The sequence below is a fragment of the Euleptes europaea genome, chromosome 16, assembly GCF_029931775.1.
Source record: "Euleptes europaea isolate rEulEur1 chromosome 16, rEulEur1.hap1, whole genome shotgun sequence".
Classification (NCBI taxonomy): domain Eukaryota; kingdom Metazoa; phylum Chordata; class Lepidosauria; order Squamata; family Sphaerodactylidae; genus Euleptes; species Euleptes europaea.
In genome coordinates, this window is record NC_079327.1 from 29,975,237 (window position 1) to 29,994,120 (window position 18,884).

An 18,884-nucleotide genomic window follows, 5' to 3' on the forward strand; every position below is an offset into this window, starting at 1 on the left:
ACCTGAAACAATCCATGTAACAAGACAGAGAGAAAGACAGAGAGAGAGAGAGAGGAGGAAAGGAAACGAAGGAAGGAAGGAAGGAAGGAAGGAAGAAAGAAAGAAAGAAAGAAAGAAAGAAAGAAAGAAAGAAAGAAAGAAAGAAAGAAAGAAAGAAAGAAAGAAAGAAAGAAAGATTCTTAGAGATTTCTCCTCACACATAAAAACAACATAGCTGTACAAGATGTGAACTGACTATCATGAGCCATAATCTATTAATTTTACACTTGTTTTATTTATACTCTCCTCGCGGCAAAGCGTGACACTCTGATTAAAACAAAAATCATTTGTGCCAGTCTAATTTAATGTGCAGTAAGATTGCATGTATTTGGCTATATTGCTGTGTCATGGAAAGGCAATCTACTTGACTACTCTGAAGAACGGCATGTTAAATTTTGTGCCTGCACAGCATGCTGGAACCCGTGCTTAAGTAAGACCAAACAACATTTGCTGGCCTTCTATTTTGGGCTGAATGTATAAACAAGAATGTGCCATACTGTCATGAGTACAGGAGTATGGGTTGATGCTGACCTGTCAAACAATGCATCATCATGTCACAAGAATTTTACCACATGAGAGCTTTTTCTCCAGCCGCAGCTCTTAGGTATCCAGTGGTGAGCTATCATGTGATGAAATGCTCAAGTAATTAGGTTATCATCTGAGAGTTGAATTTTCATTTTGAATAAGGTAGGTCTGAGAGCAACAATAAGCCAAAATCGCTTTGCACTAAATAAGCTGCTACAGAAGCAGTCTAACACAAGCAGTTTAACATGGGCTCCAAGAATTCATGCAAGTTCTTGGTTCTCTTTCCATGAAATGAGGAATAGGAAACTGCGGTTTTCTTGGAAGTAAAGCCATCATCTTGCATAAGCTCACCTTCTAATGTCACCTTCTAGGTGTATTATTAGAAGCAATTCAGCTCTGACATAGAGGAATTCTTTTCTTATTTATTTGGGAAGGACAATGACCAAGTTTTTATTACCTCTAGATTAAATGTTCTGTCCGATGCAGCACCTATATAATGCTTGGAGGGATCACCCTAAAGCAGTGATGTTGAACTCATTTGTTACGAGGGCCGGATCAGATGTAAATATAATTGGGCCAGGCCAGGCCATGCAGCAGGCTTGCCAGCCCAGATTGGGACTGTGGGTGGGGTTTCTGCCTCAGCTGGCGAGCCCGCGGTGGGCTTGCCAGCCTAGATCGGGAGCAGGGGGTGGCTGCCTTGGTTGGCAAGCCCAGCACATACATTGCCCTTCCCCCACTGCCCCCGATTTCAGAAGCATATGGAGTAGTACCCTACCAGGCAATTCTAGGAAATGGAAGTCCTTCTAAATCCATTACTTCTAAATCCAACCCACTCCTCTGCTTGGTCGCTGTTATCCCTATGACGATACTTCAGTGCCCTGGTGCTTCGTAGTTGGTGAACCGGATGAAACCACAATTTTAATATGGCATATATCTTGGCCACTTCTGATCCCATAGTCAAAGACTGATTGTCCTCCTTTGTTCTTATTACACTTTATTTGAATGTCTTGATTTCATTTGCACACCCAGTGAGGTGAATTCATGTTTTGTCTTAGGGCCAAACTAGATGAGATGGGCATCCATGTGTGGGGGGGAGGGGGGAATGCTGCCATTTTTTAAAAGAGTGAATTCCCAGCCAGGAACTCCTTTAAACTGTGTCGTGGAGGCCCTGTTATGGTCAGGACCTCCAAGACATGAGGGCAAGACGGGATTCCTGCTCTCCTCACACCATTTTTCTAACCTGAAACAGCAGTGGAGGGTATGCAGGCAAATAACACCTCCGAGGATTTTCATGTCAGAAAAATGGTACAGGGATGAAGGCACAATCTGCTTCTTCTCCCACAGTGGTCCCAACCAGAATCCTCCCCCACCCATGCAAGTTTAAAGGAGTTCCCATCCTGGGCCTTGTCCAGGATGCCCATCTTGTCTAGTTTGTCTATGCTATGTTCCGAACCAAGATGAGAACTGACCTCATGAAACACATTACTGTAATCCGTGGAAGGATTTGTGAGAAGTAGTGTAAAAATCAGGCTCATTCCTTTGTATCTGTATTTGCATCTGAACACCACCACTATCACCCCAGATCCACTAGGACGATCTAGAAACAGAAACGTGGAAGGTTTACTTAAAGAAAGGGCAACATGAAGTATCTCCCTGAGCTATTCAAGTAAAACACTGTCCTTCAACGTTTTCAAACAACTTAAGTACAAAAGAATCTTTGTTGTTGGTGCCTACATGTAGGCGTTTCTGTTTATCAATACTACTTGAGCTCTTTCAACAGGGATATTATTTCTTACATGATAGCAAACCATGAATTTGATACTTTTATCTATGTTATTTTTATTAAGACATATTCTAAGGGACAGACCTCTCAGACATTTCTGCCAGAACCTTAACCAAAATTTATATAGCATCTTCTGATATATATCTTCTGAAAAGTAACTTAGAAATTTCAACCTTCTCTAAAAGATAGACAAACGCAAATTTTCACTCTGAAAGAAGCAGCTTCCAAAGGCAAGTTTCCCATCTCATCTTTTAAGTATTCCAACATAACTGTCGCCATTTAAACGACTTGTTCATTCCACTGACTTCAGCAGAGTTTTGGAGTGTAAAGTTTAAAATGCTAACAGTTGTTCTGGAGATCTTAAAAACACCAAAGGTTGGCTTTGCAAAACTGAACAGGTGAAGAACTCCAGTTAAAGTGGGAAGTGTGGAAGGAAAAATAGGCATTGGGCTACCGCCAATACCAGTCTACCATTCTCCTTCTCAAAAGTGAAAGAAAAGCATTAGCAGAATCAATAGTGGCTTTCTGAAAATGCAAACAATCCAATCAGTTTAAGACAGTGAATGAATGTGTATTAGATGTTAAACAGATTTTTAAATATTTTTTAGACCAGCATATGTTGTATAGTGCATTTTATAGTGCATATAGTGCAGATTTATAAATATTGTGCATACGTCTATAACTCCTACTTGAAGTCAGTAAAAATCTAACTTAAAAATATGAAGCCTGTTTAAACTTTTGCTTTATTTGTTGGTTAAAAAGCAACCTCTACTTTCTTTCTTTTTTAAAAAAAAAATGGGCAGGAACTGGTGAAAGAGATGAGTTTTGACTGGTATAGAGACAGTGAAGGTTTCATAATGTGTCTGCATTGATGGCTGAACAGATGAAAAGTTGCACTCCACATCTTGGAGTAAAACATGCTGAATTTCTATTACCATTTGCTATGGTCTGGGCTTCCCACTGTGAATTTAACTGGTGCTCTCTCTCGATTTTTATGCATAACGACTTTAAATGGCTAAACCAAGGTGTTCCTTTGTTTGGCACAAGGAGTTTAGCTGAACTATTTGAGCCAATTTTTGTTATTAGACAAAAAAAAAAGATTGCTGGCATTCCTTCTCATTCTTGTATGTGACCGGGGCATATTAGTCTTCTCATTTTGGTTTGTGCTCTCATAACCTGTTCTGTTACCAGGGTTCATTTGCAGGGCTGTGCTACACTATGACTATGAGGCGCTGAAAGCACAAGGAAAAAATACGGAACATATTATAAGGCAAAATTCAGCTTTCTGAGAATCTTAGCTTTCAGCTGTTGTTGTTTTTTAAAGCATGTTGCTTGCCCTTATGACTGCAAATATGTTTGAAAGTGTGCCTCTGAAATCTCAGAATCCAGAGAAGTGACAGAACAAGATCTCAGTGATTTGGGGCCATGCTTAAGGGCCCTTTGTCTCCTCCCCATGGTTAGCAAAACCAGAATAAGTTATGCAAAACAGTATACAGATTTAGAGTTTATGCAAGACTGTTTTGCTTTTCTCACATAATTAAGTTCTGAATTGCTTTTCAATCCAAAATGTTAATTTTGAGGTAGCTAAGCATTGCGTCTATATAGTCCTGTTCATACATTAAATTAATCTTGTTATAGTTGCAACACTGGCAATAACGTGAAGATGGAAAACTTGTATCAATGCAGTTATATATAGTGACTGTTTACCAAGATAATAATAGAAAATAGGAGCCAAACGTTAAGATCTTTGGCAGCTGATGCTTGCAGCTGAAGCATGTGAAGTACATTTCAGGTTGTATGCACGCTGTCAGAGCCTTTACTCAAGAGTAATCAAAAATATGCCCTATCCTGGATGGCGTAGGCTGGCCTGAAGCCAGAAGCTAGATTGGATGGGCAACCATCACGGAACCCCAGCACTCATCCCTAAGATACAGAGGAAACACCTATCAAGTAAAAGATCTGAAGTGATACTAACAAATACAGCTGATTCCCCCTTCACATTTCACAAATCACTGAACCTCTGGTGAATAAATAGAACTGGGTGTTTCTGCAAATATTGCTCTGACCATACTTCGCACTACTTGATAAATCTATATTCGGAAAGCTTTTGATTTCTGTTCAAGAGGGCTGCTGAATTTTGACTTTGTTAATCCATAAGGTATCTGTTTTTAGCTGGCTGTGATCCATAATTTTTAGCCAGTTCACATTTGCTTTTTGACACATTCATGCATCACTTTTAAGTCCAAGAACGGTAATTCAGTAAATAGTAATTCAGGAGCATTGCACCAGAAAGAGTGGTTGAACTGTTGCTTAAACTGACCACAGAGAGAGTTACGGAATGGAGTTTCCCATTCTTTATCTTGTGGATAGCAAAGGGTCCGCCCCTTGTATGACATACAAAAAGAACTGAATATTAGATACATTTTTAAACACACATTCTAATATTTCTTTCCTCAAACTCTACTACTGGAGGTATTATATATTGGCTGTATCATATATAAATTTTGACCTTTGAAATGTCCCCCTAGAACAGTGGTTCCCAAACTTTTGGGGCCACCGCCCCCTTGGTTCCACAAATTCAACCCCAGTTCCCCCTACCCTATCCAGCAGGACAGTTGAAGGGGGCAACCTCTAGCGCCCCCCTGCTGCCCCCTTGCCTCTTAGTGCCCCCCTAGGTAATCCCACTGCCCCCCAGGGGGTGACACTTTGGGAACCACTGCCCTAGAGGGAAGGGATAGATCCATAATCTCACCACCTTCTGTGCAAAGAGGACACCTGGTTTAACACATGGTTTTAAGTCGCCCATGTCTGGTGAAGGCTTATTTACATCAGAGATTTCTCCTCTTTAACTTGTCCACATAAACTGCTATTCTCTTCTTGAATGATCATCCTGTGCACATGCCTTAGAGTCATGCGTTATCATCTCGTTTTCTGAAGCTGTAGCGGCTGAGCTATTCAACTAGAAGACTGTGTACTTTTTAATAGCCTTGAGAATTATTTTGTATGATGATTTTTTAAGTGAATGTGCACTCTTCAACAAATGAAAGTTTGAGATTTTCCAGGAGTCACATTTTTAAACAGTGTTTGTATACATTTTAATACTTTTGTATTTTCTATTTTGGTTTTATATATTTTTATGTATGCACAGTGTACAGATTTTTCTTGTAAATAAAGTTTGTTTTTTATTTGATTAGAAGTACTCATCTGTGTTGTTATTTAGCTTATACTGCAAACTAGATGTAAGTATTAAGTTATTTTTTAAATCAGAAAATTGGGTTTTGAATCGCTGTTGGTCTGGGAATCCATGATAACTAATCCATAGATGGTTAGTGAAACCATATTTAGTTCCAGCTTCCACAGGTTGAAAACTTATGAAGAAGAGATAAAAGGGGGAGTGGAAAATCTTAAAATGAATAAGATATAGGCTGCATCCACACAGCAAGGATTCTCTGTTTGCATTAGATCTGGGTTCATGCTTCAAGGGACAATACAACACATAATGGGGGAGGTCCTCGGGTTCTGAGGATCTGCAAATACATAAGCAAGAGGCTGTCAGGATTTGGGCACAGCATCCAGCTAACATGGCTGTTGGCATGGTCTGAAATTTAATTGATGTGAAAGCAGCCCTGAGCTTGACCGTACAAAAATTGGATAAATGGAGGCCCTTTCATGTTTCCTATAAAACAACTTGAACCAAGGCGAAAATTTAGACTGGTAGATCATCCAACCATCGAATGCAGCATCACACCTAAATACCCAGTTCCACATAATGAAACCTGAGATAGGAACACCCTGCAAATCATTCGCAATGGAATAGCAAATGAGAATGTTGTTATAAAATGTCAACCAGGCCCCATCATTTGAAAGCATCACCTCAAAGCTAAGATGGCCAAGTATATTGGTGGAGAATTTATGATGCTCACTCCAGTATTTTAATAGGGCAACACGCATGTGGGCTCAGAGCAAGAGAGCGAGAGACCTCACAAGAAGCCCCATTGGGCATCAGGGGAACATTTTCCCCAGAGGAAGGTGGAATCCAGTAATCCTGGGAGTGAGGGCAGACTGCAAGGTAGGGCACAGCAAGAGATTAGACGAGGGGGGGGTGTAGTGGTTAAGAGCGGTGGTTTGGAGCTGTGGAGTCTGATCTGGAGAACCGGGTTTGATTCCCCACTCCTCCACATGAGCGGAGAAGGGTAATCTGGTGAATGGGATTTGTTTCCCCACTCCTACACACAAAGCCAGCTGGGTGACCCTGGGCAAGTTACAGCTCTGTTAGAGCTCGCTCAGCCCCATCTACCTCACAGGGTGTCTGTTGTGGGGAGGGGAAGGGAAGGTGATTGTAAGCCGGTTTGAGTCTCCCTTAAGTTGTAGAGGAAGTCGGCATATAAAAACCAACTCTTCTTCTTCCTCTGGGGAGAAAAAGATTATGGGAGGGGTAGGTCCATTAGTGAAGGGGTAAAGGGAGTGACCTGGATGGCCCAGGCTAGCCTGATCTCGTCAGATCTCAGAAGTTAAGCAGGGTCAGCCCTGGTTAGTATTTGGAAGGGAGACCACCAAGGAAGTCCAGGGTTGCTGTGCAGAGGAAGGCACTGGCAAACCACCTCTGTTAGTCTCTTGTCATGAAAACCCCAAAAGGGGTGGCCATAAGTCGGCTGCGACTTGATGGCACTTTACACACACAAAGGGAGTGAAGCAACTTCTCTCTAAATGAGGACCAGAGCCAAGGCCAAGGAGGCGATGGGATGGGGAGGTTCTATGGTACAGCCAGGGGTCAGAGCTGAGTGGCTTTTGCTACTCCCACCCATTCTGAGGCCACTGAAGCTCGTAAAGGTCCAAGCTTGAGCCAGGGTGGAGGGTCTGTGATGGGACCCATCCAGGGATCTGTCTCATGGTCCTTTACTAATTTCAAGTTCAATTTGAGGTGATACAAATCGAATCTTTAATTTGTTATGCAAGAGAACTGTGTGACCGGAAGAGATGTAACAGGTTCAGCTGTCCCAGGAGTACACTTGAGGAGCTGTTACACATATCTGTATGTGTTTTTATTGAAATGATAAGCCTTTCAGATAATTTTACAGGTTTGCAAATAAAATTTTGAACCGGAAAGAAAATTATTACAAAAAAATCCCATATACTATGAAGCAGTTAATTGCATTATTAAAATAGTAACTTAGCCACGCTACACAACAAATGAAAATAACGTAAAGGTGCAGAACATAATTTTAAATTACAAAGTCAGGCATCAATGAAAACCGCAACATTTAAATAGAAGATCCTGGACTTTAAATTAATTCTACCAGATTACTGAAAACATTAAATTTACACCCTGGGCAGGTTTATAAGAAATGGCCCCAGGCTTGACTAATTGAAAATTCTATTAGAGACCATTATGAATCATTAATCATTTCTATCTAGGCTGAATCTACAGCTCCATAAAGTGCTGTGCACAGATATTCTCACAGGATCAATTCCAACGTAACGTTGACTCCATGGAGTGTTTCTGAATGATGGCCACTTTGATTTTCCAGGAAAGACCAGAAGATTACTTCTCCTGCCAACTCCTGCTCACAGATCTTTCCCGGTAGAATCCGTTCGCATTTTCAGGTCTGATGAAACTATTTCTATATGTATTCAAACATTAAAATAATTCTGAAAATGCTCCAGGGAAGACAGCTGCTAAAATCAGAATTGCCCATCAGCTGCTACTATTTAGCAAGCTCTGAATGAGTTGGTTATGGACCTACATGAAGTCACTGAGTAAGGAGGGATGGTTCTGCATTTAAACACTAGCACCTCTACAAGATCAGCTTCTGCCCATCGCAGCTTCAACAGCATCCTATATTTGTGCAATGGAGCACTTCTGTCCTGTTATAACATCAATACACATGTCAACAGTAATCACAGAACTGTTTGCGATACTACACACACACACACACACAAGTGTGCATGCTGTAAGAACATCTCCATTGAAAGAAGAGAGCCTGAATACTTGCCAAAATAGTGGCAGAAGAAGAAGAAGAGTTGGTTTTTATATGCCGACTTTCTCTACTACTTAAAGGTGACTCAAATCGGCTTACAATCATCTTCCCTTCCCCTCCCCACAACAGACATTCTGTGAGGTAGGTGGGGCTGAGAGAGCTCAATAGAACTGTAACTTGCCCAAGGTCACCCAGCTGCCTTCGTGTGTAGGAGTGGGGTAACAAATCCAGTTCACCAGATTAGCCTCTGCTGCTCATGTGGAGGAGTGGGGGATCAAACCCGGTTCTCCAGATCAGAGTCCACCACTCCAAACCACCTCTCTTAACCACTACACCAGGCTGGGAAAGGGCAATTTGGCATGCCCTCAATATTTATTTTTGGCCCTCCTCCCTGGCAGTGTGTTTATGTGTTTTTATTGAATTAATTTACACTTTGAAATATTGGTTTTTTATATTTTATATTTTTATATGTATTTTATATGTATTTTTATGCTGCCATTCCACCCGATCAGCTCCCCAAGGCAGTGCACATAAAAAACATTTAAACAATTAAAAACAATATTTCAAAGTGTAAAATAATTCAATAAAAAAAAAGCCAGGGAGGAGGGCCAATAATAAATATTGAGGGCATGCCAAAGAAAACAACAAATCTTCGCCTGTTGGTGGAAGACAGCAATAGAAGGAGACAGACAAATCTCCTGGGGAGGGAGTTCAGAAGTTTGGTGCCATGACCGAGAAAGTCCTTCCTGGAGTTGCCACCTGTCTAGCCCCAGATGGCAGGGGCAACCGAAGCAGGGCCTCCAAAGATGACTGGAATGAACAGACAACATAGTTCAGTTCCCCTGGAGGAAACGGCCGCTTTGGAGGACACTGTATTGCATCACGTCCCCACTGAGCTCCTTCCCTCCTCAAAATACACCACTTCTAGCCACCTCCCCCAAATCTCCAGGAATTTCCCAAGCTGGAGTTGGTAACCCTATCTGCAGTCCTTCTTTTCATTTGCAACGGCCTACGTTCCGTTCATGTCCTCATGGATTTAAACACCAGGGGGCAGTGCGAAGCCTCTTTGTGTTTGTAACTGTTCTTTCCAATTATCAACAAATTTTCAGTTGTTAATACAGTAGGGATTTGCTTCAACCATATGAGCAAAACTTTTCCTAATGCCCTTGCTACATTATAGACACCCGCAAATTCACACATGTCATCTGTAAACGTCAATCTCTGCTACATCCCTCATGCTGTTCATCCATCGGGTAATGATCTGCCAATGTCTGTGATTCAGATATTATAGTCACTCACTCAGCCTAAAACAGTGGTTGGGAATATGCATCCCTTCAGCACGGAAATATGAACAGGTAATGTCCCCCCGCCCTTTTGAACAAACGGGGGTCTGTCGGATATCCCGTGTCTGGATGCACACCCATAGTATTCAGTGCAGTAAGGGAATCCATACATGATGAGGGCAAATATTGAGACAGCATGAAGTTGGCATGCGTGGGCAGCTGCTGAGCCTGACCTCTGCATCTTAAAGGGAGGAAATAGAGTCACGGCCACTGCTTCTCTACCACTCCTCCCAACAGGAAGTGGGAGATCATCCTAGCAGCTCCTGTAACATTGCAAGGGCCAGGATGGACCCAGGAGCAACCCAAGTAATCATCCCGTCAGCTCTGCAAATGAGCACTGCAAAGGCCAGCCACCCTGTTTGGACTAGGGTTGAGAAATACCTGGAGATTTTGGGGGTGGAGCCTGAGGGTGGGGTTTGGAGAGGGGAGGGACTTCAATGCCATAAAGTCCAATTGCCAAAGCGGCCGTTTTCTCCAGGTGAACTGATGTCTATCGGCTGGAGATCAGTTGTAACAGGAGATCTCCAGCCACCGCCTGGAGGTTGGCAACCCTAGTTCAGACCCCGCCAGCAATGCCAGCACCGTGTGTCAGTTCACCCACGGCCTCCTCCCAGGGCGGCAGAAGATGAAGTGACAGCAGTTGATGTTTACATGAACAGGAGGAGCTGACAGGAGGAGTTGGATCCAAGCTGTGTCCCTAGAGCTACTGGGACTTCACTCAGCTTGCTCCCCGCATCCTGTTCCTAAGGGTCCCCTTTTCCCAAGGAGCAACATTGTTGGGCTATTTTGGAGTATATTAGGATTGGGAGGGGGGGAATTTGTGCTCCATAAACAGAAATCCCTTCCACCTGTGTAAATCTCTGGTGAATTCAAGCCTATGTGTAAAAGACCCAGGGACCTTCTAAACACTGTTCGTTTATGCATGGGAGTTTTGCCTGAGGTTCATTGCTTGTTGGAACCACACTTTCCTGTTGGGAATCTATGCACCAACAGTCTCCAAGCTCGAATCAAAAAGCATTCGAGTCCCTGCCCCTTGAAATGCTGTTTTGTAATTAGCTTGCTTTGTAGTGTTTCCTGTGAGAGAAAATCCCCCCCAGCCCATTTCCCACATAAAAAAGCACTTTATATCAAAAACAAAAAACAGAGCAATCTGAAAGGAAGGGGGGGAGAAATCAAGCCTCGTTTTTAAAAGCATTTCTTCTGCTCAGAAAGAACTCTGAGGAAGCAGGAAACATTTGAATCCCCGCCTCTTGACACACTGCTTTGTAATTGGCTGTAGTTCTTTCTGTGAGAGAAACCAAGCTTCCATGTCCTGAGCTTTACCTTATGCATAGGGATTTCACCCGGGCTGAGCTCAGGGGATATGGAAGAATTGGGTTAACAGGAATGGAAACTCCCGGGATTTGTGAGAGCTGGCAGTGAGGTCATCTCTAATGGACAGAAAACTCATGCATAACTCCAAGGAACAACTGAGACAGACCAGGAGCAAACGTGAGTGAAAGTACCCATGCATAAACAACCCCAGTCACCATGTGGAGTTTGAGAATGAGGCAAGTGTAAATGATCCAGCTCCCCCCGCCACCAGGGAAAATGTCAATTTCCCCCCAGTTTGGTCATCTGTTTGGTCATCCCAGGGAGACATTGGGAGGAAATGCCTTTCTTTCAAGACTGTTACCCACACCACAATAATATGTGTAATAAGTTTAAACCTTTTTTAGCTAACAGGTAAAAGAATCAAAGGAGGGGGAGGAAGAGGAGGAGGAGGAGAGTTGGTTTTTATATGCCAATTTTCTGTACCACTTAAAGAAGAAGAATCAAACCGACTTTCAATCACCTTCTCTTCCCCTCCCCACAAAAGACACCCTGCGAGGTAGGTGGGGCTGAGAGAGCTCTAAGAGAGCTTTGACTAGCCCAAGAGCACCCAGCTGGCTTCTGCTGTCTATTGAATATAAACAACAGTGAGTGGGTTGGATCCTACCAGATTTTTCAGTGATAAAAATAAGAGGAGAGTTCTCCTTTGCCCACCCAATAAAGCTATGCTGGGGATTGTTAGACCTCCAGGGAGGAAAGCCATACGGGACAGGGGCTGTTAATTAGGAGGAGAATTTGAAAATATTGAGGGGGGGGAAGACTGGCAGTAGCTAATTTGAACATTGTTCTCACCTGTTTATTCATAAGTATGTAGATGACTGGATTACATACAGTGCTGCACTTTGCCAGAATGGATGGTACGATACTTGCTACCGGAGTCAGTGAGCCCGGCCTACCGAACGTTGCAAGCAGTGCTATAACTCCATAGGGCATCCAACAAACCAGGTAGCAGATGACAGTAATAATCACCATGAAGAGCACGTGGAATTCTCGTTTGCGGGCAGAAGTCTTCCGGATTTTTCCAACCTGGTAAAAATCACATAACACTTTACTGGTCACATATTTTGTTAGAAAGAGGTTGAACTAAAAACATCCTTAATACTCAATTTTTTAAAAAAATTGTCTCTATGTAACATTTAGTCAAACAGAGTCAAAGAAAACATCATACATAAAATAAGAATCATCGTATAGTTGGTGAAGGCCCAACCGCTATCCTGCACAGATTGAGGCTGTTTAAATGCAAATGGTTTTAAAAGGTTTTACAGCTAGATCCAAGTTCAGTAGCACCTTAAAGACCAACAAGATTTCTGGGGTATGAGCTATTGAGAGTCAAAGCACCCGTCATCAGATTTTATGTAATCTGTGTTCAGGATGAGGTTTTAAATTTTTCCTTTCCTTTTATTTCAGGCTCTTTTGACCAAAGGTCTTAAGCACAAATACATAAATTAATATAAATTAAAATACTACAGTATACAAATTAAAAATATACAACAAGAGCAACTTAAGATTCTTAAGATGCTTAAACATAAAAATCAAGATCATTTGACCGGAGTTCAATCACTCTACAGACATAGCAGAGCCTGCAATAGTACTCACGTCACTCTACAGATGCAACAGATACAACAGCAACTACAATGGTAAACATGACGTGGTGACAATGGTTTTAATCTTGTCGCCCCTTTAGAGAAATTACTATTACCAAATATTTCACGACGAAGTTAGTTATTCCTGGATCAACATCACTCATCAGATATGAGGCCACCCAGGATTCAGCAGGGAGATGGCATTTTAATAAGATTGGTGCGATCCAGGTGGCCCTGGGTATTTTAAAATTTTCAGTGCCAATCAAAATCAATTGGTGGGACTGACAGCATCAAGAGCATCTGGGGGTTCTGCCACCATGTAGCCTTATAAACGCTTCCATTCCTTTCCCCCTCTTTCAAGCTTCTGAAAAAACACTTGATAACAGCTTCCTCTCCTCCCTCCATCTCTGTACAAACCCAGCATATAACTTACTTTTCATACAAAACCATGATGGCTTTTACTGCAGCACTTAAAACGAAAGAGTACAGAAACAGACCATTATCCCAAGGATGTGTAAGTTAATATGCTGTCTATGGCTGGATCTTCCATAATAGTGATAAATCTTAAACCCTATTTTGAAACAATTTTTGGCAATGCTTGCTCTAGACTGGCTGCAGCTTTAGAAACTGGGAAAGCCATGTTTCCATGTCTAACATCTGCTGAAACTTTCAGATATCATCAGGTTCCTCTAACTAATACACAATGCGACACATGTTATTAATCCCAAAGAACCCCCAACATATACTCTTAAGTCCTGTACCTGATATATTTGTGATTGTGTTTAGAGAGAATCAAATGCATTCTAGAACATTTTTGCTGTGGTGTCAGTGGAGAGAGATCTGCTCACCAGGCCCTAACCTGAATGTTGTTTAATATTTATATGAGCCCTCTGGGGGAGATTGTTAAGAGGTTTGGGGTTGGGTGCTACCAATATGCGGTTTGCTGACCACTGCCTTAGAACATATACAAACCACACCAACAGCAAAAACACCTCCGTCAAAAATTAAAACTTTGGTCACAATCCACAGTACATTTGGCCACAAATGGATTCCCCAAGTTGACTCTTTCCCTGCAGCTGCACAGCAACTGTGGGAAATTTGGTTCCTTAGGGGCACCAGCTTGTCTGCGTCGGTGGGCAACTTCTCATCTTCAGCCCCTGGCCCCCACCCAATTGGGCAGTGGGGGGGGTGGCAAGAAGGGCGAAAACGCATGGTCGCTTAATCCTCCTTTAATCCCTGTTTTAGCCAGGATCGAATGCACAATAGGCGAAACGCATGCGTTCGATCCTGGCTGGATCCTGGCTGAAACAGGGATGAAAGGAGGATAAAGCGACCATGCGTTTTCGCCCGAAGAAGAGGAGGAGTTGGTTTTTATATGCCGACTTTCTCTACCACTTAAGGGAGAATCGAACCGGCTTACAATCACCTTCGCTCCCCCTCCCCACAACAGACACCCTGTGAGGTGGGGAATCAAACCTGGTTCTCCAGATCAGAGTCCACCGCTCCAAACCACCACTCTTAACCACTATGCCATGCTGGAAGGCTGAAACAGTGTCCCAAAATCCTGCAACACCAGAAGTTACATTACAAGGCATGGTTTATGTAAGTCTGCCCCTCAGCCAAGGGCTGGCAACCTTATTGTTACCCCAGCATAGCTGGGAAAAGAGGGGCTCCAGCCTTTCCCCCTGCACTATTTTCCCAAGCAAAAGAGCCCGGGGGTGCGCTTTAGCCCCATTGTGGGTCAGGACATTCAGTGCACCTATAACAGGGCAAAGGATGCCCCTGGGAGCTGCTTCAGTGGAAATTCATTTCAGAATCTCTCAACTGTGATTCTTTCTGAATTGATCTACTTGGCACAAAAGCAACCGCCCTTCACTAACCATAAGGTAGATACGGAGAAGATAATTATATAACCTAGTTTTTTTTTGTGTGTGTGTATGTGTAAGCAGGCTGCTATTGTGGTGAACTGTGCATTGCAAAGGAAGCAAAATGCATCACAAAACATCAGACAGCCTTCAACTTTCTCTCTCTTTTTTTCTTTTTTTAGTATTGGGACCAGGTTGCCTATCTATAACCATGGTTTTCTTGGTCAGGGATCATGGTAGGTTTATCAATACATTATAAATATACTGAATGTTAGGTTGGTCCTGGGAATATTAGCTTATACCCAGGATTTGATCCTGAATGAAAAGGTCAGCGGTCAGTTTGCCACCGGCTTTAAATGTCAGATAATAGATATCTCAGCTTTTTCAAGTGAACCAGTCAATGTTCCTCATATTCTCTGTGCCAATTTGATTATTTTCTTTGTTGTAAAAATCTGATCTAGCCCATTCGCCGTAAGATCTCCATGTGTTACTGTATTGTATTTCCTAAACTTTATTGTTTCTACTTTCTTAATCTGTATTTTGTACAAAGAGATTATTTATCATGTGATTGGTTTTATTGACAAGGTTTGTATCTTTTCTGGCTAATGCTGTAATAATAAATCGAATCGTTTCTACTTTTAGTGTTGTATTATCTGTTTGCATTATTTTCGATAATAATAAAAAAGAAAAAAAAGAAAGATATTTCTTCTTTTTTAAAAAAAATATCAGAACTTGCCACCCACAGTTAAATTATAATTATAAAGGAGTTAGCGTGCCCAGAAAGTTCTCTTGATGAGAAGCAGAGATCATCAAAAGACTCTGTTTACTTATAGGAAGACTTCTCAGCATAATTGTGGAGACAAGACAACATTATATGACTTTCAGAATTGATCTTTGCCAATAGAAATGAATGGCATGCCACATGAGGAGAGAAAATGCCCCTGTGGTTCTGGATATATAGAAACCCTTGAACATGTTCTTTTTCATTGTCAATATTATACAGCTGTCAGAGAAAGGTTCATCTCACCACTAATTCATAAACCTTCCAGCCAGTCTGGACAGTTCCATATATCATCCCTGCTACAAGATGTCAACTCAGATAACGCATTCAGTTGCTAGATCCTGTGCCTCTGCAATTGACATACAATGGAGGAGGGGCTGTGCTAACCAGCAGTCTTGAAAATGAAGGCAAACAGTTATATTATACGTGCTCTCCTTTTTTACTAAGTGGTTCATTCATTATAATAACTAATGAACCAGCATGTTTTATTTAGAGGTTGTTTTTTTTAATTGGTAACTTACCTGTTTTACTTGTGCTGGTCATTGACTGTAATAAAATTTCTATTAAGAAATGGATGGGTACTAGTTATGTTTGAATATCTAGAAACTAAGGGGCAGGGAGGACAACTGGCTTTACATGGGCTTCAGTTCAGCTGCTGGACTGCACATCAGTGTTCAAGAGCTGGGAACAAGTTACATCAGGGACCCTTTTAGGACTGCAACTTGAGAGACTGCGCTGCAAAGGCACAATTCCCTTTAGACCCACCATTCGCCTTAAAAGCCAAATGGAAAAATCAATTTATCCCACAAATAAACTCACTTCACGCATCCCCGGGGAGACACAAAGTGCTGTGATGTCCCTTTGCTGAAGATCCTGTCACAACACATTCATCCAACTGTGCTCAAGAAACACTGATGTTCTTCACAGTTTTCTCATTCCAGCAAGAAATTGGTTGCCATATGGGACTAGACAAGGCACATCACATCTAAAACACATACGATTTTACAATACTTCCCTATATATCTGGATACAACTTGCCCTCTGCATGAAAAAGAGGCTTTTGTAGATGTCCCTTGCCTCCAGCAAGCCATCCCCAGATTCTTCTTGACAGAAAGAAAAAAAAACACACGTCTCCAAGTAACAAAAAATTACTAAAAAAAAAAAAGACACGTTTTGTGTTGTTTTTTTAATAATCAGGGTCCAACTCAAATAGTTTGAGAAATCTGCAGTGACAGATACTATTTAGCAGAGAAGCAAACACTGTGGAAAATTTGTGATAGAATGAGATTTTTTTCCTTTTAAGATCTTTTCCCCAATCATGGATATTTAGGTAATAGCGGGTTGTAGTATTAACATTTTACTGGTGTTACTGTATACTTGGCTTGCGGAATTAAGCACCCAAAGGTCAAGAAAAAAATTAATATCCAAGGTCAAAAGTTATGCAATGTAAAGGTTATGTCAATACACTTGAGTTCACCTCATCTGGGGCTTGGGTAGCTGTCCTAGCAGTGGCCACTCTATCTGCCATGTACAGGGCTCAGGCAGCCAGTTTCTGGCAGCAGCTCCCAACTGTGTCACACGGGGCAAGGGCCACCCCTTACCTGTTCTCAGTGGGGCATATGTGGGCAGTGATTCTGGAATCCATTCTAGACTTTTGCCCAGAGTACCAGAATCATCCCTGTCCCTGGAAACCTGACTAAGGCTGTAATCACCATGGGCCCTAGACAAAGGTTCCACCTTGTGTCCCCCTCCAGATTACCCACATCCAAATTTTTCTTAAAAACCCACATTACTTCCAATGTGAGACAGCCATACTATACAAAGAGCCTCCAATGTTATCTTTCAGAAGTTGCCATCACTCAAGCAGGACAGATTCTGAACTATGCCAAATACACTGCATGAACCCAAAGTAAGTTAAGGCTGTGACGAGCGCATGACGAAAACTTTGTAACATCTCAGAACAAACAAGCAATTGCTTTACCAGCTTTCTTATGACAAACTACTGGGATTCTGGGATTCACTCTGTTCTCGAACAGCAGTGTGTGCGCCGTCAAGTCACAGCTGACTTATGGCGACCTTATAAGCTTTTCAGGGCAAGAGACATCCAGAGGTGGTTTGCCACTGCCTGCCTCCATGTGGGCTGAGAGAATTCTGAGAGATCTGTGACTGGCCCAAGGTCACCCAGCAGGCTTCATGTGGAGGAGTGGGGAATCGAACCTGGTTCTACAGATTATAGTCCGCTGTTCTTAACCAGTACAGCACGTTGGCTCTCAATTGAGCTTCAGTTTATTGGCCTTCATCTAGAACACTACAAATGCCAAAACGTGGTCACAGCATCTATGCCTCACAAGAGTTTCTTGAAAACGAGAAAAAGAATTGTATGTTATCTGCATGTGGATGATGCATTACTCCATATTCATGGACAGCCTTTTTCCAGGGGTTTCGCATAGATGTTAAACAGCAAGGACAAGGTAGAGTTCAGAAGGATCCTATAGCACAAGGGCAATGAAGCCAAGTTCTCTAGGACCACCTTCTGGTACAGGTCAGACAGGTAGGAATAAAGCCCCAGAGCCCGGTGTCTCCAATATTCATCTGTGTCTGTCTGTCCAGAAAAATACTATGGTTTAGAGTACATTTAATTAGCTGTTTGTTAGACACTTTAAACAAACTTGGAAAGGTTGGGCGTGAATTTTCAATTAATTAAGTGTGACAAATACAACTAGGGACCATTGAGTTCAGTGGAAATTATTCCCAAGTAAATGTACACAGTATTGTAGACATGTACGGCTGAGGGCAAATAACAGAAATTTGCCTGGAGATAGCATTCCATATCACATACAACATGGATGTGAGGGCAATCTGGCTGCGACATCTGTCACCCCATTGATCGCCAGGGTTGATTCGGCTGATCTGGCTGGCTAGGCGGGTGTCCCCTACCTCCCTCATTGCTCCATGTGCATCCCTCCCGAATCTGTGCACTCAGTGGAAGAGGATGACCATCCCAGATAGAAGGAGTTTACCGTTCTTCAGTCAAGGATATACGATAGCTGCGCTCCCCTGCTAGAACCTCCAAACAAGAACAAGGTCCATTTGTAGGAGAACGTAGGGTAGTCAAGCTTCCAAGACTCCAAACACATCCAAGTGAGGCACTGCATGTGGCAGTATGCCATTCTTTAAAAAAAAAAAAAATACAACATGTGATTAGCTTGTGGCATCACTTACTTGTTTGACAGCATAAAAGAGGCGTCCATAGCTGTATATCATGACAATTATTGGGATGACTAAACAGAACAGGAAGAGGCAGATGACGTAGGATACCGACTCGAGTGATTCAGAGCTCCACTGAACTGAACAGCTGGTGCCCGCCCCCTCAGTCCCGTAGCTGCTCCAGCCAAAGAGAGGTGGCACAGTCCAAATCAGAGAATAGAACCAGGAGCCACCAACTCCTAGCAGGACTTTCTGATAATCAGAGCTACGTTTCTTGGCGAGCGTGAGCGTGCCGTAACGTTCGTAAGACAGAATGGCCAACGAGATCAGGGACACAATGCCTGAAACAAGCAATAACAAAAAAGAAAAAGAAATCATACAGGAAGTCAGTATGTATTTCACACAGTAC

At 42.4% G+C, this 18,884-nt stretch overlaps 1 protein-coding gene across 1 annotated transcript in view; it reads right to left on the reverse strand.

The window, feature by feature from the left end:
* LOC130488227 (vertebrate ancient opsin-like) overlaps window positions 1-18,884 on the reverse strand; it is a 31,624-nt gene that overhangs the window by 5,853 nt on the left and 6,887 nt on the right. The window contains exons 2-3 of the mRNA XM_056861860.1: window positions 18,491-18,816; window positions 11,832-12,065 (exon numbers count right to left, since the gene is read on the reverse strand). Coding sequence (XP_056717838.1) covers window positions 11,832-12,065; window positions 18,491-18,816 — 560 coding nt within the window. The remainder of the gene's footprint in view (window positions 1-11,831; window positions 12,066-18,490; window positions 18,817-18,884) is intronic.